This window comes from Chelonoidis abingdonii, chromosome 25 (genome assembly GCF_003597395.2).
Source record: "Chelonoidis abingdonii isolate Lonesome George chromosome 25, CheloAbing_2.0, whole genome shotgun sequence".
NCBI lineage: Eukaryota > Metazoa > Chordata > Testudines > Testudinidae > Chelonoidis > Chelonoidis abingdonii.
In genome coordinates this window covers 9468395-9492128 of record NC_133793.1, presented here as the reverse complement: position 1 = coordinate 9492128, position 23734 = coordinate 9468395, and the positions used below count along the sequence as shown (strand labels likewise).

Sequence of the window (23734 nt, the reverse complement as noted above, 5' to 3'; positions counted from 1 at the left end):
TGCACGTGGCGCAGAAACAGAGGTGGCTTTTGGGAGGCAGAATGACACAGTCGGAGGTTGCTGAGCTGGGGTGGGGGTCGGGGGGAGATTGAAAGGAAAGCGAGAGGGAAAGGTTGGAGTGCCAGATGCTGTCATCCCATCAGACACCCATGCTCCGCCCTGGCCAGAGGCCTGGAGGTGTTCGCACCTGGCACTGAGTGCCACTCTAGAACTGCCATGGTAAAGGAGGCCTGGACTCTCTGGCCGCGTACAAGCCAGTCGCGTGTTCTGGGCAGGTTTCTCTAAACATCATGCTAGGAGCTGTGTGTGCTTTGCAGGTTTGGGCTGGCTTCTCCCCTTGTGACTCCTGTGCCCTGCCCTTCCCTGGCGCCTCCCCAGACTTTCAGCTGGCTGCATACCAGAGGTGCAGGAATCAGATGGGAGAGTCACCCTCCACCCTGAACATGCCTTAGCCTGAAACTCCACCTGTGCTGGAGCAGGTTCAGTCAGAATAAGGCCCTTAGGGTCTGGCTTCCTAGACTGGCAGGCACTGGCTCCTGAGCCCTCTAAGGCAGCAGAGACTGAGCCTGCTTCATACTCGCAGGCCCTATGGGCAGGCACTGGATGCCTCAGGACATGGGTGGTAATGGGCTGTGGAGATCTGTCACCTGTAAGCCAATCGCAGTCCAGCCTGGGCTGGAGAAGACTGATTATTGTCATCTCTGATGGCCTGCAGTGAGCTGGTGGATCTCAGGCCTGGTGCCAGGGTCAAGTGACCCCATCGCCCCCTTAGTCTTTACTCGCTTTCTCCTGGCAGCCTCAGCAGAGAAGCTGAATAAACCTTGGTACCTCAACTCCCCTTTCACCCCTAGATCTGCTACCCAGGGGTCAGGCCTCAGGCACATTGGCTGAGCACTGTCAGGGAAGGCCCCATGGTGAATGTTCAGACTGTATGGGGATGGGCAGCCATATAAAACCTTGAGAAACGATTTATTCCCATTTGTATTCTGTTAGCACCTCAGAACCGCTGTCCTGGACCAGGAATCTGTGGTGCTGGGTGTTGTACAGGCACAGAACAAAGAGATGGCCCCTGCCCCAAAGAGCCGACAATCTAAGGACAAGATGAGAGACAGCAGGTGGCTACAGACAGAGAGACGGGAGAGCACAAGGAAACAATGAGACAATACTTGTCAGGATGGGGACTGGACTGAGACCCATCCAGTCAGTTCACCTAGGCCACTACACAATTTATCAGGCACCGAGGGATTAGGATTCTGGACCCACCCGGCTCCACAGCCCATGTCCGGTGTTTATAGGTTACTCCAGAGACCAGTGACCTGGCCCTTAAGCAGCTAGAGAAACACATTGTCATCCCTTGGGAGACCCAGAGTAATCCCATCCCCATGCACACTGCATCACTACCCTCGGGCTCCGGTGTCAGCACAGTCTGATGTGGCTACAATAGCCCTGTTCCCTCTCTCTGGATTCTGGGGGCCTGGGTCTCAGCTGAGGCCCTTTTATGCCATGTTGCACCCTCCTAGCCCCACACAGAGGGTGTAGGACTGCAAGAACATCAGCCTTACTCCCACCCCCGGCAGAGGGGGCAGACTGGTGGCATGTCCAGAGCACACTGCACGACAGCCAGGGACCATGTGAAGCAGAGCGTAAGTTAGAGCAGCCTTGAAGCTACTCTAACTTACAGCAGGGGCCCAGCAGCCCCCTGTTTGATCCCAGAGCACAGGGGGCCAGATCCTCAGAAGATATAAATCAGCATTGCTCTAATGAAATAAGTGGTGCTTACAACCACACAGCTGAGGACATGGTCCAGGGAGTGCAAAGGGGGCTTAAAGCCACCTTAACTCGCTGCCCATGTCCCAAGTGCAGAAACAGGGGATCTGAGAATCCGGCTGTTGGGTTCTATTCCTGGCTGATGTGCGGTCTGACCCGGGCCAAATCGTCCCATGCCTCAGTTTCCCTACCTGTAAAACAGGACCAATGCTGCTCCTCACGTGCTTTGAGAAGATTCTCAGATGAAAGGCAACACTGTATCTAAGCACAGCGACTTACTATTGATGCTGTAGCCTGCTGCCCATGACCCCAATGCCAACCTCCAGGATCAAAGACCCCCGTGGTTTTTCCAGGAAGAGACAAAACCTAGACAAAGTGGAGGTTAAACAGTTAATCGCTGAGGGGCTCCGTAACTGTTTTCACCACTGTGGCAATTTATTCTCAACCTCCTAGTGTGAACATCCCAAAGGGAGGCTGCCTGTAATTAACAGCCTGTTTTCCAGAGCAAGGGCACTGTGATTTATTTTTCATAAACTGGTCTCCCGAGAGCCAAGCAGCTCTCATTAGTAAACATTCATTTCAGTCTGCCCTTTATGTACATGTTCCCATGCAACGATTCGTTCTGGAACCCTGTCTGCTCCAGGAAAAACAGCAGACACGTCTGTATGGAGCTGGAACCCTTCCTGACGCTTGCCAAGGCTGTGAGCGGGAGGGCTAGAGTAGGGGGCAGGGTGGGAGACAGGAATCCTGCATTCTCTTCCCTCCACAGGGAGACAGGTCCAGAGTTTAGTACAGGGACTGAAGACCAACAGTCCTGGGTTCTGGACTCTCTTCTGGGAGGGAGTGTGATCTAGTAGTTAGAGCAGGAGAGGACTTGGAGAAGAAACACCCAGTCCTGCCACCAACTGGCTGTATAATCTGAACTCAACCTCCCTCTGCACCTCGGTTCCCCCTATGTTTATAATAATTCTTGTGTACATCTGAGTGGGGTGGGGAGGCTTAATGGATTAACAAGGAAAGATTAAAGCCAGCAAGCTACATATGTCTGGTTAGGTTGTCAGTGGCTCTCAACCTTTCCAGGCTACTGCAACTCCTTCAGGAGTCTGATTTTTGTCTTTTGTACCCCCAAGTTTCACCTCACTTAAAAACAACTTGCTTACAAAATCAGATATACAAATATAAGAGTGTCACAGACACACTGTGACTGACAAATTGCTGACAGGCAGGCTGGATCCAGGTATATGAAATCCCTCGTCTACATGCATCTGAAAGGATTCATCACCAGGGAGAGAGAGGCGTGATGGAGCCTGGCACAGAGCGGTATTAGTAGGGGTAAGTGATTCAAATGAAGAAAGGGAACATTTAAGATGAATGTTAGGCAGCTGGGACACCAACTCCCAAGGGAAGGGGTGGGAGCCCCATCACTTAAGTCATTTAAAGCCAGAATGGACACAGCCCTGGAGAGCAGACTGTGGTGAACAATCCTGAATTGGCCAGAAGGACCTAACAGGCCTTCTCCATCTCTAATCTCTGTGATCCCGATTCTGCGATGTGCTGAACACCCTGAACTCCTGTTGAACCCACAGCCAGGGGCAGGTACTGCTTTCTAATGAGAGTGTTTAAAGGACTAGTTGTGGGGACTGAGGGCACCCTTGGACCCATGCTGGGGGTGGGGGGGGGAGGCACACAGAAAGTAGACTCAGACCAATCAGTTAATTCCAACCCAGCCGTCAGATGGTAGCTACATTCATCAGCCACTACCATAATAGTCCTAATTCCACTTCTTTCTATGTCTAGCACGTCTCTCTCTTCATTTGCTTTGGCTATCAGACCCCGTACAGGTTCATCAAATCATCCCCTGCAATACAAGCTCCCACCCCTACCACCATTCACTGCAGGGCCAGAGGGGCTTATGCAATACCCGAGTCACATGGCAAATACCAAGCTACTGATCTGATCCTCACTTTGCTGTCTCTGGCAGAGTTTACACAAATGGCAAAGTAGAAATGACACCATAAAAGCCAAAGAAGGAAAAGACCGAGTAGGTTCAGCCCCCCTGGTACCTCAGCAGGATTGTGCTAAGGTATGGGTTCATTGTGGGGGTGTGACACCCAGGCAGGGCTGTGAACAGGCAGCAGGGGATCATCAACTCCCTGCCCTTCCCATGTTACTAAATAGGGCGGTGGTCTCAGCAAGATCCCGGTAGATGGGTGTGGGGTCCTAGGAGGGGATCCCACAAAGTATGTTCTCTCCAGAGCTGTTTTAAATGTAGCCATGCAATGGGAGATGAATCTGCAGTCAAGGGCCTCCAATTGCCAGGAGATATTTCCAGGTAATCAGCCTAAATTCCTTCCTCTTAATTTCAGCCTCTTACAGCAGAACATTTCCCCTTCAGTTTCTGGTTGCTCAGTTTCATCCCATTACTCCTAGTCACACCCCCATGTACCACCTTGAACAATCCCCCTCCTACCTTGGCATCTGCATCCTTCCCATTCTTTCAGACTCTCCCACTCCCTGATGAGCTTTTCTGTGCACCAGTTACTATGGTCATTGCTATTGTTGTTGATAATGATTTGCATTAGGAACCTCAGCCAAGAATCAGGGACCCCAGAGAGCTCACGAATCTACATTTCAGTTAGAATGCAACAGATGGATGAACCAGACAAACGGGGTGAGGGTGCGGGAGATCGGAGGCCAAGATAACCATAAAACAAACAGAGTTTTGCAGAAATGCAGAAGATGCAGCTCCCTGCTTGCCTAACCAGTCCAGACGGGAGTGATTTGTAGATAGCGCAGCGCAAGTAGGTTTTAAGAAGGGATTTAAGAGAGGATAAGGTGGGAGCTTTACGAGTGTAATTCTTTAAATCAAGATTGGACGTCTTTCTAAAAAACATGATTCAACTCAGCTACAAGATACGGGCCTGGTGCAGGACTTATGAGGTGAAGTTTGATGGCCTTTGTTATGCAAGAGATCAGAAAGGATGATCATAATGGTCCTTTCTGGCCTTAAAAATCTATGTATAATAATGCTGTGCTATCACTGTATTAACGGTCGTGTGTGGTTGCGTTTTCTGTACCTTTTCCTTTTAAAAGGCCAGATTCGCAAACATTTAGGGTTAAAACGTGACACGTTCGAAATGTCCTCTTCAAAGCGACCGTACTATACTCTTTGGGGTGATATCTAACATAATGGGGCACAATCACCGACTGAGCCCATAAGTAACATTACTAGTAAATAATCAGAATAATGATAATCAATGAAGGTCGCTACCAAGAACGAACCTACACACTGCACTATACAACTCTGCCTTGGCCTGTGTTCATGCTGTTTATTGTGGCACAATTCGAGCTGCAAAATGAAATGTATTAATTAGCGGGGAAGAGCAGCTCTCCAGTTCAGGCTAAGCTGTCATCAGTGGCCGTGATTTTAATTAAGTCCAAAATGTAATTATCTTGACTAGTTTTCCCATCTTTCGTATGATGACTCTATTACGGGCTCTAGTTAACAGGGAGCTAAGCATTTTCTGCACACACACAAAAAAATGAATCCAACAGCGGCTGCCAAAAGAGAAAATGGATCCCAGATGCACAGAATGAGTTTGCTGGGCTTTTGCACAGCTCCTCGCTGCTAGAAGCTGCAAACCTGGGCTTGTTTTCAAAGAGCATTTTCCTTTATTTGTGTCTTCCACTCCCTCAGGGTTTGGCCACACTCAGCCTGTTCAAAAAGAGGGATGTGGGCTCAAAATATTATCTCAGATCATAAAAATCAGAGCTGGAAATGAAGGGATTAGGTCATCACCCCCAAAAAGCCCAAGATAATCAAAAATCTGGAGCCGAAGATGGATGCTGTGGCTTGAGCCTCTTTCTGCTGTTCCCTCAAATGAACAGTTTCTCAGTCAAGACAAAAATGCTAAGCAGAGTAAACATATATAAACCTTCCCTGTCAGTCACTGGGTCTCCAGAACCAGCCAAGGGGCCAGGAAATTCCAGCTGTACTCTCAGCCTCAGAGACACCAATGCAATAAATCTGGGGATACAGGCATTCCAATCCCACATGCTGTCTGTAGTTATGGGGAGAGCCCTTTCAGACAAGGAGCCTGATCTGGGATTCATCCACCTGCCAAGTAGAATTACAGGATCAAGCTCAGTTTGGCCAAGTCTATAGTAACTTGATAAGAGCCCAGGCTGTGGAGGAAGGCAGCAAAAGCAGGTAGAGTTGAGAAAGAGAGCAGTGGCTTCCCAATTTTGGGACCAGAGAGATCATTTGTATTTAGGAACATAAAGTAGGAAGAGGAGAAGGTTGGGGTGTGGATGGGGGAGTTCTCCCTTATATATACAAGCAATGTAACTGTTCTTGCAATTGTGCTCCGGAATGAACGATGCAATAGGCTGATGCTGAAAGTTCTGACCTTGGCTTTGATCCCTTTATTCAGCTCTCAGCTAGAACTATGATTATGATCGTTTCTGTAGCACCATTCAAGTCCTGTGAACTTTACACACAGGCAAAGTCTAGGCACTGAGGAGCTTATGGTCTACTTAAGGCAGACACAGTGAGAGATCAGGTAGTCAGTGATGGAAAGGGACTTGAAAAGAGATTTCGAGGATGGGAGAGGAAGGGCAGTTGATGCATGAAAAGCATGTTCCAAGCCTGGGGAAAAGGCCCAAGTACTAGAGTTTAGGGGGAAATTCCTTGACAGAGCATATTGTGGGCCACATCTTTTAAAGATGCTCCTAACCAGGCCATATTTGGAAACGTCTGCACACCTGTACCCTCAGTGTCTCAGTGCACAGGACCATTTGGTAACAGCATGTGAAAATACGGACTCAAGCTCAGCTAACCAATTCGCACACCCTTTGCCTGGCCTAAAGGCCTTTGCTCATATCATGTCTGGCTAGGAAGTGCTTTGAGAACACGACCTGTTCCCTCCAGCTAGTGTCATGGCACCTAGAAACCCTGGCAGCAGAGATCCACAGGTGAAAAGCAGACAGGCATCTTAGTATCGTTATTCACTAGCCCAGACTTTGGCACCCAAAGAGCTCTGGGAGTTGTAGTAAAAAGAGGCGAGGAAGAGGGGGGAAATACATAAACAGCTGGCAAATCTGGGTGTCAAGTATCAGGTGTAGCTATGCTAGTATGTAGCCACGAAAACAACAAGGAGACCAGTGGCACCTTAAAGACTAACAGATTTATTTGGACATAAGCTTTCGCAGGTAAAACATCTCACTTCTCAAGATGCATCTGGCTGTAGTAGCCTTGATTGGGAACAGGGCTCCATGCAACCCACTCTGATCGTTTTAGGACAGCAGATAAATATGGCCTGCAGCAATGAATTCTGGGAGTCGCAGTCCTGATGGCTCTGTGCCGTAGAGAACGCTGGGGTTTGTAGTCTTGTGGGTTGGGTGAGGCAGCTCCCCTGGAGCTAAGAACTATATTTCTGGGCTGTGGGATTCCAAACCCGCCTTCAATACCCAGGAGTCCTATTTCCCAGCCTTCTGCTCTAACCCATTAACTCACTGTCCCTGCCCCCTGGAGAGATTCCAAGAGAAATAATATGAGAGGTAGTTAAAAAAGAGAGGCTCCCTGGAGTAGAGAGTTCTGGGAGTTGTAGTGCTGGGGGGAGGGGAGAGGCCAGGCCGCGAGGAACTCTGGGAGTTGTAGTGCTGGGGAAGGTGGGAGCACAGTCCCAGCCGCGGGGATCTCTGGGAGTTGTAGTTCTGGGGGCGGTGGGAGTCCGTCCAGGCCGTGGGGAGCTCTGGGAGTTGTAGTGCTGAGCTTGGGTACCCCTCACACTGGGCGTGGCAATGACACTACGTGTCCCAGGATGCACTGGGCGGCGCTGCCTCCTCTCTCTCCGTGGGGTGGCGGGACCCCAGGTAGGTGCCGGCGCTGTAGTTCCGGCCTGGGTGGCCCTGGGGCCTCCTCCCCCACGCGCTCCGAACCGACCATCTCAGGCCGGAGGCGCCCCCTGCCGGTTCCGCTGAGCTCCCGGGGGCGGCAGACGCAGTAAGGGGCGGGGGCAGCGCCAGCTCCTTCCCGCCGCCTGTGGGGGCCGGTTGTCGCGGGGGGCGCTGTGGGGGGAGAGAGGGCCCCGGGCTGGGGGCCGGGGTCTGGCGGGAGGGTGACACAGGTGGGGGGGCGTGACGGGGGGCAGCCAGCGAGAGCCAGTGGGGCAGGGCCCACGAGACTGGGGGGAGTGGGGCAGAGAGAGGAAGCGGGGCTGAGGGGTGGCCTGTGGCCGTGCCTGGGTTCCGATTCCAGCTGTCTGGCTGATCTTGGGCAAGTCACTGTCCCGCTCGGTGCCTCAGTTTCCCCACCTGTCCTTTTGGGATAATATTTCCCTGCTTTGTAGGTTGGTGTCGGCCCCCTAAGATCCTAGCATAGAAGGTTTTATATAAGATCAAGTGTTGTCACTCAGGTATTGTTCTTGTAAAGCTCCCAAGATAGGGTGACTAGATGTCCTGACTTTATAAGGACAGTCCCGATTTTTGGGTCTTTTTATTATATAGGCTCCTATTACCACTCACCCCCATTCCTGATTTTTCACATTTGCTGTCTGGTCCCCCTATCCCAGAATCTGAAAACGTCACTCAATTGAAAAAGAAAAAAGCAAGCCCGCTTTGTCATGCCTTGCCTCCTGGATCAGCTCCGGCAGTCTGAATCCCAGAACCCCATTGTCCCAAGCATCTTACAGATGTCCAGATGGTGTGAGATTAATCTCTAGAAGGCATGCGAGAGGTGACTGCCACAATAAACAGCAGCCAGGGCAGGACGTTGGTTGGTGTAAAGTGTTCTCTAAGTTCGGTTTCAAGAAGCAGCTGAGCTAATACTCCCAACAAAAAGCTGCTGTCCTGCCGAGAACCAGAATGCACAAGCTGTGCTCGGCTGAGAGAAGAGGGATCAGCGCAGAGCGGGGCTTTGCCTGGCCCTAGATGCAGGTCAAATCCTGCTGTAATGTTAGCCATTGTTACAAGCAGCTGTGAAGACAGTGCAGCAGACTCTGAAGGAAAGTGGTGAAAGCCCCTTTGCTTGGAGACTGGACAGAGTGCTAGAAAATACACTATAGGGAACAGTCATGCAGTGCTGCGTGGGAGTTAGGCACCATGGCTCAGACCCTGAAAGGAGCCCAGCTCCCATGGAAATCAATACGAGTTAAGCTCCTAAACACTTTTGAGGACTTTAGGAGCTTCTCAAAACCTGGCTCTTTAGACCCTACAGTGATGGATAGGAGTCTTTTTCATCTCTAATCTCTGTGGCGCTAGGATCAAATAATACTTTGCACTTGCATTTCCTTTCATTGGAGGAGCTCAAAGCATGTTCCAGAAGTGAAGCATGGAGAAAAATGATTTAGCTGCCGTCAAACCATGAGTCAGTGACTGAAACCCAGAGTCCTGGCTCCTGGTGCCCTGCTGGAACAATTAGTTCATTTTGCCTCTGCTGCCCATAATAATTCTGGGAGTCAAAAGGCCAGCTTCCTTGCACTGCCTGGTCACACTGAGTTCTTGATAAAATCTTATTCACTCTTCTGCTCTTGCTGCCTGATGGCTAAGATCGCCAGCCAATGTTATGCAGCTCTCAAAGTCCAATAGGTTAGGCTTTGGTTGAGGATTTTGCTCAACAGGAAACAGATGAAGGAAGTAAAATTAACTGGCTCTGTTTCACCAGCCATTGGGTGACACAGCTCTAGCCCTGCAACCTCCTCTCTCCCTTTCTAGGTCCTATCTCCAGCTCAGGAAGGCATGGGGGGAGCGCAGTCCCTCAGGCTGCCCCATGGGAATGGGCCTCATCAAGTGGGCTGCACGGATGTGATGGTGGGCCCCAACCGGAAGGTACAGTAATGAGCACTGCTAGCTGCTCGGGGTTTCGCTTCTCATTAGTTGTGCCAGCGTGAAACAGAGGATCAGCAGGTAGGAGGGCAATGGTGTTTCAAGCTATTTGATTATTTGTTTTGCTGGAACTGATCTTGCAGCAAGCCCTGTAAATGCAGCCTGTGGGGTACTTGAGATTGCCTGCTGTGTGACTCATGGTCACTCTGAAGACTGGCTGAGGGGGAGGCATGTGAGCAAGAAGATTACAGCTGCACATTTCGTGCTAACTCGACTGGATTCTTGGTCTCTCCTTAAACTGAACTCTGTCTCTGGACACTTGAACAAAGGAATATAAGACTGGAAGGGATCTCCTGGGTCACTGAGTCTCGTCTCCTGCTATAGAAGCCAATCTCGTCATATCTTCCCCTTCGTAAACTGACCAAGCTGCATCTTAAAACTAGTTAGGCTGACACTGCACTTGTCTCCAGTTATTATTTACTAAACATGACTCTGCTTGGTGCTGTACAAGGTGTGGAAGTAAAGAGTGTCCCTGCCTCCATCTGAATTCTTGTGTGCATTGAGAATTTGCCCCAGTTCCAGCAGTCGCTGGCCAGCCACTGATGTAGCAGCATCTGTGCAAAGCCCAAGCACAGAGAAGGGAAGCCAGGATTTGCACCAGCTAACCCCGGCTTGAACATAGGGGAAGGTGAGGACGAGCTCAGCTGCTGCATTTCGGAGCTTTCCTAGTCTCTGCTTGGGGTTTGCACCTCAGCTGGAATCAAGGCCCCTTCCCAGTTCAACAAGGCCTGAGATGCAGAGTAGACAGGACGTGCTGGGAAACCTGGGGACGGAGCTGGTTTGAGATGTATTTAAATTGCCATAATGAACTTATTTCTTGTTGGTATCACAGAAGTGAATTATTATTGTTTACCTGTATTACAGTAGCACCCATAGGCACCAGTCAAGGGTCAGGGCCCCCATGTGATCAGTCCTGTATAGCTACATTACAACATAGTCTCTTCCTCGACAGCTTATTGTGTAATTTTCAGATCCGGTACACAAATTGGTTTAACCAACCGGGGGAGGAAGAACAAAGGTAATATTGAGAAGATTGCCTGGTGACATAGTCCATCGAGGGCACAATTTGAGTCACATTCAGCTGAACATTAAGGATTTTTATATATAACAAAACTCCCCTGCCTTTGCTGATAATACATGTCCAGTGGAGTTGAGGAAGGGCAGGCAATGTAACCCGATTAAATACCCGTGGATTTGTGAGCATGTAGAGAAATCAGTTGTCAAGCCGTCAGCTTCTCAACCTTGACTGCCTCACTATAACAACATGGAATAGGATGGATTTGAATCATGGGGGTTTCCCTGATGACCCAACAGGGGAGGTTGTTCCATGCATAAGTGCAACATGGAAGCAGTCCTGGAGAAGGATATGTACCTTGGCTGCAGTAATGTAGGCAGAAAATGATCAGGGCGCACAGAGAAGGGTGGGTTGTCTGGTCTGGGGGGGTCCTAGAGCCAGACGGTCAATGGGCAGGCCTGTGTTCTAGGTCCTAGTTCTATAGGATGGGGCACTAACTCCTGAGAGGAAGAATACCCTTTTTCTCCTCCCATTATTTGTTCTTTTTCCTTCCCACTCACCCACTCCGATCCACTTTCTCCATTTGGTGTCCACACTCCTCCTGTATGTCCCCTCTCCATGCCATCTGTTCCTTCCATGTGCCTTCCGCCCAGTGGGGGCTCTGTGCACACAGCTCCAGCCTGTAGCATGGGCAGAGTGAGGAGAGGAGTGGATCCGTCCGTCGGGGAGCTGTGTGAATCAAACCCCCTAATTCACTGACAGCGTTGCCAAGATATAGCCAAAGAGCCGGGTGCTGAGATAACCACATGCTAGATGAGGATCTCCTGGTTTGACCTCTGTATTGAGGGTATGAAGGGTGGATGCTGGAGGTCAGAGCAGAGGATCACGGTGCTTTTATAATCTGTGACATTCTCTGTTCAGATCTAGGTGGGATGAGGTGTTTCACACATGTGATATGTGTGCCATAATCCTTCCTTCTTTTCTTTAGGGGCTTTTCTTCCGGTTGTTTTACCCCTGCCTTCCCCAGGAGGGGGCAGAGCAACCTCTCTGGATCCCACGCCCTGAGTACTGCGATGGGCTGGCTGACTACCTCAACCTGAAGTGGTGCACCCCGCTGCTCAATGTGACTTTCGGTGAGAGGACTGATGGCTTCAGATAGATCTCAGCCCCTGGGGGGATGCCCCAGACTCTCTGCCTCCTGGGAGCATGCATGGAGGCAGTTATCACAGCATGCTATTAGTGGGGTCATAGGACAATGGCCCCCTGCTGCCACCTTAGCTCCAGAGTCAGAGGAAGCTGGTTGTTCTATGTTCTAAGCTAATAAGGCAGCATGATTACAGATTAGTCGCAAGAAAGGGAGAGGACTGGATAATATAACACCATAGAGGATGGCTTAGAGTCCACAGCCTCAGGCTTGAACTAACTGGCTCCCTGGGACACTAGGTCTCTGCAGCAGGTGAAATGCAGACTGCAGAGAGTTTCCGATGAGACGTCCAAAGGCAAGATCCATGTGAACAGTAGAGCCCCTAGTGTGGACATTTGCTGTGCCATCCAAAATTGCCCTCCCCCCATCACTTCTGGGCTATGTACTGCTTGGCTGCTGTCCTGTTCCTCAGACGCAGCTGCATTTTAGCAGGGTGACAACGCACTTTGGGATGGAGGGTGCCTTAGAAATGTTCTCTAGGTATAGAAAGTTGCAAGGGCTTGGGAAGATGCTCACTCCTCTCCCAGTCAATCTCCTGTTGTTCCCTGGGTACAGAAGGTTACATGAGGCTGGACGGGGGGGTCAGGATTCTGAAGAACCCCAGAACAAACGAGAGCGACTGCAGGAGTCAGAGCTGTAGCCCTATGACAACTTGGCTCACTCCACTCACATCTGTCACTTCTTCCCGCAGGGTCCTACAGAGTTCCAGTGAGCTGGAATGGGCCTTTTAAGCCATGTGGCAGCAGGTACCCACTGATCATATTCTCCCATGGCCTGGGAGCCTTTCGGTAAGAGTCTCGACCTCACTTCCCACGGTCCTGGGTGAAAGAGGAGAGGGATCTCCGGCATATTCACTGTGTGAGGCTGCCTCTCCTATAATGCTAATCGAACTTTCGGCTGGGCTGCAGTGTCAGCAGGGGGCTGGTTTAAATGCACACAAGCCAACAGACTGGGGTTAGGACGTCTCAGTCATTTCTGCCAAGGGATTGGCTAAAAAGTGTCAGGCTCCCAGGCGGAGACTCGCCCAGATCCGATCCCCAGCAAGTCTCTTGTCATTGTTTTAGTAAGTGACTGGAATGCTGATGAAAGATGCTAGGCTTGCAGGTCTGGAGACTGGAGTTCTGTGCACAGAGCAGGGGCAGAGCAAGCTGCCTCCATGTTGCTCAGCCAATGGGCCAGATTCTCAGCTGGTGTAAATCAGCATTTGCAGTGGAGCTCTGCCCATTTTCATTAGCGGAGAATCTGGGCCAAAGTATCTTACCTCTGTTTTAGATGGACCATTTCTAGGGCAAAGAGCAGAGCTTAGTTTTTACAGCCAATTCCATCTTCAGTGTCTGTCCTGGGACACCCAATAGTGGGATTCAGTTGGTGCCAGTTGTGATGATGGCTTTTGCGGCGTGGACACACCTCCCACAGGGAGCTAGCCAGAGGCCCACACCAATTTGTTTCACACTAGACGGCCAGCAGATGAGAGTCCCCTTTGGCCCATTTCTCCAGATTTAAATTGATGACCTAGTGAAAGTGAAAGGCTCCCAGTCCCATTACAACCCTCCTCCCTCCCCACCAGCAAATCCTTATAAAAGCCAAGGACGAGGATATGCAAAGGTATTGTCAGCAAAAACTCCACTCTTGTAGGCTGAGACCCTGTGATCTCCGGCTGTCAGAGCCACTGACGTCTGCTGTAAATCCGTGTTTAATACCATGCCAATAGCTTAGTACCTTCCTCTAGACGTATAAAGTCATCCCTAGTTACTGCATATATAAACGTGGATGCTAGGGGCAGCAAAATCCTATTCAATCATCTCACAGGTCTTGCTGGGCAATGGAAACTGGTTCTCTACAGCGTATTTCTTAGTGCTTTGTCCAATCTAGTTTTAAATGATTCAAGCAATGGGGCTTCCACCACTTCCCTTAAGAGACTGTTTCACAATTTAATAGATCTGGCTAAGCAGCTTTTCCGAGCATTCAGCCGCTGCACAAACAGTGGTTTTGCATCTGGCTTTATTTGTAATAACAACACTTGGCATTTTTCATCTTCAGAGCGCTTGACAAACGTTACCCCTTCCTCACAACACCCCTAGGTGGTATGCTCCCTGCTTTATGGATGGGGAAAACAAATCACACGCTTCTCTGTGCCTCCATGATCAGAAGTGCTGAGCACCTGCAGCTCCCACTGGGATCAATGGAAGCTGTGTGTGCTCTGCACCTTTTGAAAACGGGGCGATTGTGGCTTTGCCAAGTCCCAGAGATGACGTCAGTGTCTGAGCCAGGATTAGAACCGAGGTGTCCCTCGCTCCCATGCCTGGGCTCAGATTATGACTCATTCTCTCAACAGGGAGACTTGCAGCAAAACTTTGTAGGAGCAGAGCAAGTCCGGGAGGTACTGAGTGCCTTGGATTTCTGTTGAGTCTAGTGGGGATGGAGGGTGCTCAGCACCTCTGGGAGCCAGAGGATCGAGCCCTCATTCTGCTTTCCCTTTGCATCCTCGTGTTTTCAGAACCGTCTACTCGGCTGTCTGTGCAGAAATGGCCTCCCGTGGCTTTCTGGTGATGGCGCTGGAGCACAGGTGGGTGGCGGCCCCTTTGGAACAGCATGATGCACTCTGTTTCCTGGTGGTCACCCACCCTCTCCCCTAGTAGATTTTCTTTTCCGGTTGATTATTAATTCAGCAGATTTGTGATCTGCTGAATTATCCTCCGAGGACTCAGGTGCAGTCTCTGATCTTCTCTTTGAAATGGGGGCATCCAGAAGCTGAACCAAATGCTAAATATTCCCCTTTCCCTTGCATGCCTTGTGTTTCCGATGAGTGGCTGCTGCTCAGTGATTTAACTTGACTGTCCTGTTATTCCTGCAGAGACCATTCTGCCTGTGCAACTTACTTTTGCAAGGCAGAGGCTGGGGGGTGCAATTCCCTGGAGGCTGCGCTGCCGGAGGAATGGATCCCGTTTCGAAGGGTCCAAGAAGGGCAGAAGGAATTTCATTTTCGAAACCCACAGGTAATGACTGGAAGGCAGGGAAAGGCTGTGTGTAGGATGGAGGAGGCCGAACCAATTTGGGGAGGGGCAAAATCCATCACACCTGAATTCCTCGCCAGTTTAAGGCTACGCGCAATGGGCATGTGCCTAGGGCCTCAGTTGCCAGTGTCACATGATGATGCCAGAATCTCTCTTTTCATTTAAAAAAAGAAATGCAGTCACGGTTGCAAAGAAAAGCTTGCAAATGCTAAGTCAGAGCAATGGAGGCAGTGAAGTCTGCTGACGGTCTCCGGCTGAGGGAGGAGCACTATGTTTTTGAACATTTTCTGTGTTCACATCCCTTTGGAAGAGAACCAGAGAGGAAGTTGCCTGGCCTTTTACCCACCACTAGAGCAAACCACACCATTGCTCTAGGCTGGGAGGAGCCTGCCACAGCACAAGGCAGTATGGGGGAAGGGCTATTCATAGACTCTAGGACTGGAAGGGACTTCAAGAGGTCATCGAGTCCAGTCCCCTGCCCTCATGGCAGGACCATATACTATCTAGACCATCCCAGACGGACATTTATCTAACCTACTCTTAAATATCACCAGCGATGGAGATTCCACCAGGGTTTTAGATACCCTCACTCTTCTTGCTTTGCCCAGACCTTTCGCCATTTCTGGAACTGAACCTAAAGTTGAACCTGTTTTGTAGATGCCAAACCGTTCGGTTAACTTGTTTGCCTTTCACACTTTTACATACCTCTTTGTGTCTGAGTTCAGGGCAAGGCAGAAAGCAGCCTGGCTGGTTTTGCTGTATTTCCTGCCTCACTGGAAACAAAAAATTGCCTGAATACTCTTGAGCACCAGTTCTTGTTTCCAGCTCAGTTCTGCAGCCTAGAGAGGCTGAGCTAAGCTTCAGATGAGCCTGCAAACTTCCAGGTGCTTATCAGCACTCTGAGTTCTAACTTTTTATGAGGTTTTTCTCATTGCTGTTTTGGACAGGGCATAAAAAATCCAGTTGCCTGCTCACCCCAGGCAAGTAGGAAAGTCCCGTGGTAAATAAGGGGCCCAAACTCTCAATTTCTGCAGAGTTTAAAAGGACAGTGGCAACTTGAAATGTAGCATGGTTTTAAAAAACTGGATTAATTGTGGTTTCTGGTGCTGTTCCTGAGACCCCTGCCAGTTTTTGTGGGTTTAAAATCATGTTTTTCTGTCCTTTGTCACTTTAGAAAAATCCACACAAACAGGGGCACCAGGCTGACTATACACAGGAAACTATGAGCTGTGATGTCCAATGTCTAGAATAAACAAACTAGGGGAAAAACAACTTGCAGTAGGTCTCTCCCCGCTTCCCCTCTCCATCTCAGTTATAAAAATCTTTTGTTTTACTTGTAACAAGTTTTTATCTAAGCTTAGACAGATTTTTGTTTTATTTTGTTTTAAAGTTGATGATCGCCCTTTAAGTGTGCACATTAAATAAATTCTTTGATCTTCTGCAAGTGGAGAACACTTTCCACATGTGACCCCAAAGCAGAGCTTTCTTCCTGAGTCTGCAGACAGACCACTCCAGTGCTGCTGGAGCTCAAACAGCGGCAGAGTGAAATTGGCAAAGACTCTGGTCAGTTTTGTTGCTCTTACAGTGATGTCAGATTTGTGTCCATTTAGCCTTTGCATAGAGACTGTCCGGTTTGGTCAATGTACATGGCAGCGGGGCATTGCTGGCACATGATGACATATATCACATTGGTAGGTGTGCAGGTGAATGAGCCCCTGATGGCGTGGCTGATGTGATTAGGTCCTATGATGGTGTCACTTGAATAGATATGTGGACGAGGCTTTGTTGCAAGGATAGGTTCCTGGGTTAGTGTTTTTGTTCTGTGGTGTGTGGTTGCTGGTGAGTATTTGCTTCAGATTGGGGGGCAGTCTGTAACATGTAAGCAAAGGACTTGGTCTGTGTCTCACCAAGATTGGTGTGAGAGTGAGGATCATCTTTCAGGATATGGTTGTAGAATCTTTGATGATGGCGCTGGAGAGTGTTTTTAGTCGGTGGGGGCTGAAGGTTGGCGGGGGCTAGTGGTGTTGCTGTTATTTCTCCTTGTTGGAGCCTGTCCTATAGTTAGGTAACTTCTGGGTACTTCTTCTGGCTCTTGTCAATCTGTTTTTTCACTTCAGCAGGTTGGGTATGTAGTTTTAAGAATGGTTGATAGAGATCTTGTAGGTGTTTGTCTCTGTCTGAGGAATTGGAGCAAATGCGGTTTGGGAAGAGACTTTCCACAATGCATCTATTTTTGGTGGCACACTGGGATCTATGGGAATGTGATCCAGATCTTCACTGTGACCCAGTGTGTTAAAACCTCATGAGGTTATTTAAGAATATCTTTTGCAGCTGTTACAAAAAATTGAGTCCTTGAGTAGGGTCCAGGGACAGCACCTCAGTAGGAATCCCTGCAATCATCTTCCCAGCTGCTGGGGAGGCCGGGGGTGGGGGGATGGGGTTTCTCATTAGGCGTTTGGACCTCTTTGGGGAGTCTCCATCTTTTATATTGGCCTCTGGCTGGTAGGTTCGGCCATGGTGGATCCACTGAGCAAAACACATTATCTGTCCTCTGAGTACTCTCCTTACTTATTGATACAGTGGAAATATTTTGCTTATCTTCAGCAGTTCACGGTATTAAATTAACTGGATTTTAAGAAGCTTTTCCAATACATTTATAGCGATTTCCCTTGGGAACCTCTTGCAGTGTCTGTATTTTCCTCTTTGTCTGCACATTTGCTGTGATCCAAGAAAGGAAGTGTGGTTTAAAGCCTGAAACTGGACTTAGGTATCCTGGATTCTGTTTCTGCCCCTAACTCACCGAGCGGCCTTGGGCAAGTCTCTGAAGGCCTGATTTTACGCTCAGTTAAAGCAGTACAAATCAGGAGTAACCCTATTGAGCTCAGTGGAGTTACACAGAGGTAAAAGTGGTGCAAGTCACTTTCCGTGTGTGCATGCTGGGGGCATGATACTTACTGACCTCACTTGGTGTAATGAGTCTTATTAATCTTTGCAAATCACTGTGATGTGCCTAGACAAAGGGCGTTTTGGGAGAGCACATTATTATGCTATATTATCATCATTCCTGTGTTGATGCTTGATCAGCCTGGAGGAAAAAAGGGGTTGAATTAACCAGGGACACTTTTGTTACAGGTTCATCAAAGAGCAAACGAGTGTGTGCGAGGGCTCAGGCTGGTGCAGGACATCAGCAGCGGCAAAGCTGTCACCAATGTCTTGCACAAAGGATTTGATCTGTCTGCACTGAAGGTATTTCCAGCCAACTCTTCAGTTGCAGCGGAGAGACATTTTTGTGCCATGCAGATTATGAAGGGATTCACTGGAACCCGTGCAGGGTGGCCTTCAGAGCTAGCCAGTGATTTTAACCTGATCTCATAAAGGCAATAGCACCTGCCTCTCCTCCACCCAACACCTTCCTTTCATTGGCCCTGCAGGTGTTGTTACTGACAGGAACAGGCCTGGTTCTGTGAAATTTGCAGATTGCCCTCCTGGAATTGGAGGCGTGGGGGGCAGAACTTGCAGAACCAGAATCCTTTAAGCCCCTGATTCATTTTTCTTTTTGTCCTGTCCCACCAGTCCATCCCCTCATTTCCTTTTCATCTCCTCTCTCAGCTCTGCTCTCTTATTTGTTCTTCTCACCCATCCTCCCTTTTCTCTTTGTCCCCTTTAATTGCACCTCTTCCATCTCCTCCCCATTTTTTCTTCTTCCTTTCCTCTCACCAGCATCTTCTTTCTTCCCCCCACTTTATAGTTTGTTTATATCTATTTTAGGAGACTCTGATCCCCCCAAGGCCAAATAGTGCTGCTCCTGGATTGGCAAGATAATGTATTCTTTAGGGATCAAGTACTTCTCTTCCCTTCAGCCTCCCATTCCAGGGACTCGCACGGAGCCCCTTGTAAATACTAACTGCATCTGCTGCTTGGGGACTTGCACTGTGGTGCCCCTTCTTGCAGAATTGGGTACCATTCTATAAGCCTGTCTGTGCTGAAAATGTACATTGGTATAGCTACGTCTCTCCAGGGTTTGAAAAATCCACACCCCAGAGAGATGTAGCTCTGCCAGGCTAACCCCCAATGTAGACAATGCTGGGTTGAGAGTGGAATTCTTCCATCAACCTAGCTACCTTCTCTCAGGGAGGTGGAGTCTCTACACCCATGCTGCTGTGGCGTTTTAAGCGTAGCCATACTCTAAGGCCTGGTCTACATGAAAAAGTTGGGTCGACGCAGCTTCGTCGCTCAGGTCGATATACGAAGTCTCCCTCCCACCAGCCTAGCTACTGCCCCTTGGGGAAGTGGATTACCTGCGCCGGTGGGACAGCCCCTCCTGTTGGCATAGGTATTGTCTGCAACTGCAGCATTTCAAGCGTAGGTCTGGACTGAGCATGGGACTGGGAGCTGAGAACTGGGTTCTGTTACTAGCAGTGCCATTGACTTACTGTGTAACCTTAGAGAAATCACTTACCCACTCTGTGCCTCAGTTTCCTCATGCATCCTGCCTCAGAGAGATGTGGAACTTCATGGGTCACCCCTAAGACTTCCTTACTCCCTCTAACATCTACTCCCCTGGTGAATGCAACTCAGAGCCTCTGTAGCAAGCTGGCTTTTCCTGAGGTCACTACTTCCCCAGCAGGACCTTTGTGCAGTGAGGTTTGAGGACTGGATTCTTTACAGTTTTCCTCCTCCTTGCAGGAGAGTGTGGATTTGACTAAAGTTGCTGTAATGGGCCACTCTTTCGGAGGAGCGACCGCAATTCTTGCCCTTTCTAAAGAGGACCATTTTAGGTGAGTATCAGACAGATGCTGCTTTTAAACAAGCAGTAAAACTTGCAGCAAGGACTCACCATCAGCTTGGGAGCTGGGGATGCATTTCTGGAAACAAGCCAGATGGGAATAGAAGGCTTTAGGTGGCAGCAGAGTTACCTGTTGTTTTCTGTCCTGCTGCAGCTGCGCCGTTGCTCTCGATGCCTGGATGTTCCCTTTGAAGAACGATTTCTACCACAAGGTGACCAAGCCGGTGCTTTTTATCAACACGGAGAAATTCCAGACCACAGAAAGTGTTGCCAAAATGAAGAGACTCAGTTCCAGAAACAGGCAGACCAAGATCATAACCATCCTGTAAGTCCGCACTCTGTGTCTGGGCAGTTTGGGGCAGCGGTAGAGCAATGGCCTAGAAGCCAGGAGTGCTCATCCTGGGTTTGCTGTTGACATGCTGGGTGACCTTGGGCAGGTCACAGCCCCGCTCTGTGCCTCAGTTGTCTCATCGTTAAAATGGGGGTAATGCTATTTGTCATCCATTTTAAAGTGATTTGCCATTTTCAGATGAAAAGTGCTATATATGAGCCAAGGGTTACTATTATAACAGCGTGCGAACAATCCCATAACGCTGCTCACTCTGTGTTAAGTTTTATTGTCCCACTGGTGTGCAGCAACCTTTGTCTGCATCCGCTTTGGACTCCTTGTCCTCACCTTCAGAGCCATGCTCCTGCTGACAGCTCAGCTCATGTTCCCCTCGCCTCTGTCTCCCATGCCCAGTCCTCACTCCGACTCTCCCTTCTCCCACATCAGCTCTCTGCCTTTTGCTACTCCCTTTGCCTCCCTTTTCTCTTGCCCCAAGAAACCTCCCTACAAATTCCATCTCAACCTCCAGCACCAGCACCTTCCCCACACTGATCTCCCCTCCGGTAGGACGTCTTCCTCCTTTGGCTTTCCTTTAATTTGCAGGTTGTTTGTCTCAGTTAGACGGGCAGCTCTTCAGGCATGGATCTTGTCTTATGTGCTTTCACAGAGTTATGTGCATTTCTGTGGCCTATGGAAAATACCACTGAGTCATGTTTGAGTCAGGGTGGGCAGTGAATTGTATTACTTAGGCCTTGTGTATGCTGGGGCTGAAGTCCTGGTCCCATTCAAGTCACTGGCAAAGTGCCCATGGGACTTGGATTTATCCTAGGTGGTTTTGAGAGATCTCCCAGCAGTGACTGCACTGGAGATTAGTGACCATAGTGAAGACAGAGCTCACATGGCCACTGGCATTTTTACCACCAGGCTGTCTAGCTGTATTATGAGCAGGGTCATATGATTCCTGATGCAGCATCTGTGTCTCCACCAGTGGGAGATTCCCAACCCCAGAGTAGACCCAACCCAGGGCTGTAAAGTTAGCAAGACCCAGTCGTTGGTTAAAGTGTTTCATCCCCGTCTCCAAAGGAGTCATTTCCTTCTCCCTTTTCCAGGGGATCTGTGCATCTGAGTCAGACTGACTTCACTTTTCTGGCTGGGAATCTCCTGAACAGACTGTTCCAGACCAGAGGCACCCTGGACCCATACACAGGCTTGGACATCACCAACAGGGCGGCGCTTGCTTTCCTGCAGAAACATCTGAGTACGATGCTAGGCAGAAAAATGTTTTTCATTGGCATGGTGCAGTGGGGCCCTCTGTCCACCCAGACGTCTGAGCTGGGGCTCTCGCCTCCTTGGCCTGGAGCAGCTGATAGTCTGGAGGAGGCGATGCTTGCAGAAGGATTTCTGTCCTGTTTGGCTGGTGACCACGCTAGCCAATGTGTGGGCGTGGTGTTCCGGGGAGAGCCTCCTTCCTGCCCTGTACACAGAGCTGGCCAAGATTCTCAAAAGCCTAGAGGGGGTGTAGTGACCTGTCTTGTGCTGCATTAGGCAGGGCCTTCTTCAATGGTTAGTGCCAGATTTAAAGGCAAAACCATGAGTTTTGCGAAGGTGCTGTGAAAACCTTAGCTACGCCGCCTGGTCAGATGGACTTGGCCTGGGGCTGGAAGCAAAGCACTGCTGGCTTTGCCAGCTGCTCACTTTGTGAATGGGGGCAAATCAGTTTGCCTCCATTCATGCCTCAGTTTCCCCATGTACAGATGATGATGATGATACTGCCTTACCTCACGGGAATGTCTGCAAAGCCCACTGCCTAGGCCACACCAAACACGTTGCCAGCTGAGAGACTCCCCTCTGGAAGAATCCTGCTGTGTGGACAATCCACCAGAATGCCAGATGTGGGGAAGAGGGTGGAGGTACATTAAAAATCAAACACTACTCCACATCTGCAGAGTCTATTTGCTGTGTTATGACAGTGCCCTGTAAAATGGGCTTAGCACAGGTCTCTCACCTTCCTCTGACAAGGCAAAGCCAAGTGCATTTGGCTAGGTTAGCCTAGTGATCTGTGGAAAGAGCTACACTAATGCTCATCAGCTCCTGCCATTGTCTAACACAGCTAATGGGGCCAGGGGGCTCTTTCTTGTAATGCATGTGACTGAGCCTTGCCAGCAGTTAGTAATCATGAAGTAATCCTTTCGTCATCTCTCTTCCCCAATTAGGGCTTGAGGAAGATTTTGATCAGTGGAATAATCTCCTGGAAGGCATTGGTGACTCAGTGATTCCAGAGGCGCCTCTCTGCATCTCCAGCCTTTAGAGACACTGTCTGCTGGTCCGTCCACATGGATGTTAGGCATCCTACATACCAGGAAGATAGTAGCTTCACTTTCAATCAGCAGTTCCAATAACTCTGCAAAAGGCACGTGTAATCATGCAGCTGCTGATGGAATCCAGAGACATGGAGCCGTCGCTGAGCCAGAATTCATGCTGGAACCAGAAGACTAGAGGTCCTGACTGGTCGAGGGTTGGCCATGGAACCCAGAGGCTGGCCCTTCTCTGGTCTAGAACTCACCATCGAGAACAGACTGGGGCGCCTGGCTGCTCTAGAACTGATTTTGGAACCTAGAAAACTGATGCCTTATTGGACAGAAGCAGATGTGGGGTGTGGCTTAGCGGCCCCCCTTTTGACAGATCCCAAACTTTTCTCTCTGCCCCTTCAAATCCCTCCTCTAAATACATTTCTTTCCAAAAGTCTTTCACACATGAGACCTGCATTGGTCCTCTTTGACTCCTACCAACACCCCATGCACTTTGTATGGCTGCACTTTGTTGTCTACACCTGAACCTACATTGCACTAGTTTCAGACAGCGGAGGGAAAATTTCTCTTCTTGTGTTAAACCCTCAGAAGCCCCTCCTGTGAATTACCTGAGGTATTAATGCTGCTGTAGTAATTATGTCAGTCAAAAGGATATCGTCTGTAAAATGGTGCATTTATTAGAAACTGTATTTTCTTCTCTCTTAAATGTGCATTAAATGAAGATGGAGAACATTGTTCATAACACGTATCTAAGCTTTCTTTTTTGTTTTTTTATCATAGGAGGCAATATTGTCCAGTGGAAAGTGCACTGGACTGGTACTGAGACCTGAGTTCTGTTCCTGGCACGGCTACTGGTTGACTGAATGGCCTTGGGCAAGGCACTTCACTTCTCTGGGCCTCAATTTCCCCTTCCATAAAATGGGAGTAATATTAATTGATTTTTAAAATGCTTTGAGATCTATGGATGAAACACGCCATAGAAGAGCCAGCTTCCAATAACCTTCCATACAAGGAGAGTTGATCATAGAGCCCAGAGAGTGGCCTTGTCAGTGGTGGGGTACCCAGCCTTTTAGCTCAGTCCATTCTCCAGTTCTATCAGCCAAGGTCCTGTTCTCTGATTCAGGAGTGGTTTCTAAGCTGCCCTGGGGGGTAGGCTGCTGTTACCATCAAAAAACTAGATTTTGGCATTAGCCAAAACTCCAAGGTGAGTGAGAACATGTCGACAAATAGAAAGCAGGGAGTGACGTTGCTCTAAGGCCTGACAGAGAAGCTTTTCGCAGTGGCAAGGTAGGGGGCATATCAACCAGCCAAAGCCTAGTGTGTCAGGACTGCGCCACACGGCAGGGGTTGGGAATCTCTAGGGGAAAATTCACAAGAGATAAAGGACGGATACATATTGTTCTGGATTTGCTGATGGAACCCACATC

General features: G+C 49.4%; 1 protein-coding gene across 4 annotated transcripts; it reads left to right on the top strand.

Annotated features, from left to right (window-relative positions):
- Positions 1–7592: 7592 nt before the first annotated feature.
- Positions 7593–23049, top strand: PAFAH2 (platelet activating factor acetylhydrolase 2). Of its 4 annotated transcripts, none has more exons than XM_032802854.2 (11): positions 7593–7641; positions 9481–9594; positions 11655–11799; positions 12562–12658; positions 14368–14436; positions 14725–14866; positions 18017–18130; positions 19571–19662; positions 19825–19995; positions 21108–21256; positions 22212–23049. In XM_032802854.2, exons 2-11 carry the CDS (start codon positions 9505–9507, stop codon positions 22304–22306), a joined length of 1164 nt encoding a protein of 387 aa, XP_032658745.2. In that variant the 5' UTR covers positions 7593–7641; positions 9481–9504; the 3' UTR covers positions 22307–23049. The 4 variants fall into 4 exon arrangements, with proteins under 4 accessions (XP_032658745.2, XP_032658749.2, XP_032658750.1 ...); XM_032802859.2 differs by lacking the exon at positions 7593–7641 and adding an exon at positions 7703–7771; XM_032802860.2 differs by lacking the exon at positions 7593–7641 and adding an exon at positions 8297–9166.
- The last annotated feature ends 685 nt before the right edge of the window (positions 23050–23734 follow it).

Excerpts from the sequence above, each read along its gene's own strand:
- PAFAH2 (XM_032802854.2), top strand. The coding sequence starts at position 9,505 with ATGGGGGGAGCGCAGTCCCTCAGGCTGCCCCATGGGAATGGGCCTCAT. Across the intron at positions 11,800-12,561 it reads GCTGCTCAATGTGACTTTCG|GGTCCTACAGAGTTCCAGTG; the intron begins GTGAGAGGACTG and ends TTCTTCCCGCAG. Across the intron at positions 18,131-19,570 it reads TTGATCTGTCTGCACTGAAG|GAGAGTGTGGATTTGACTAA; the intron begins GTATTTCCAGCC and ends TCCTCCTTGCAG.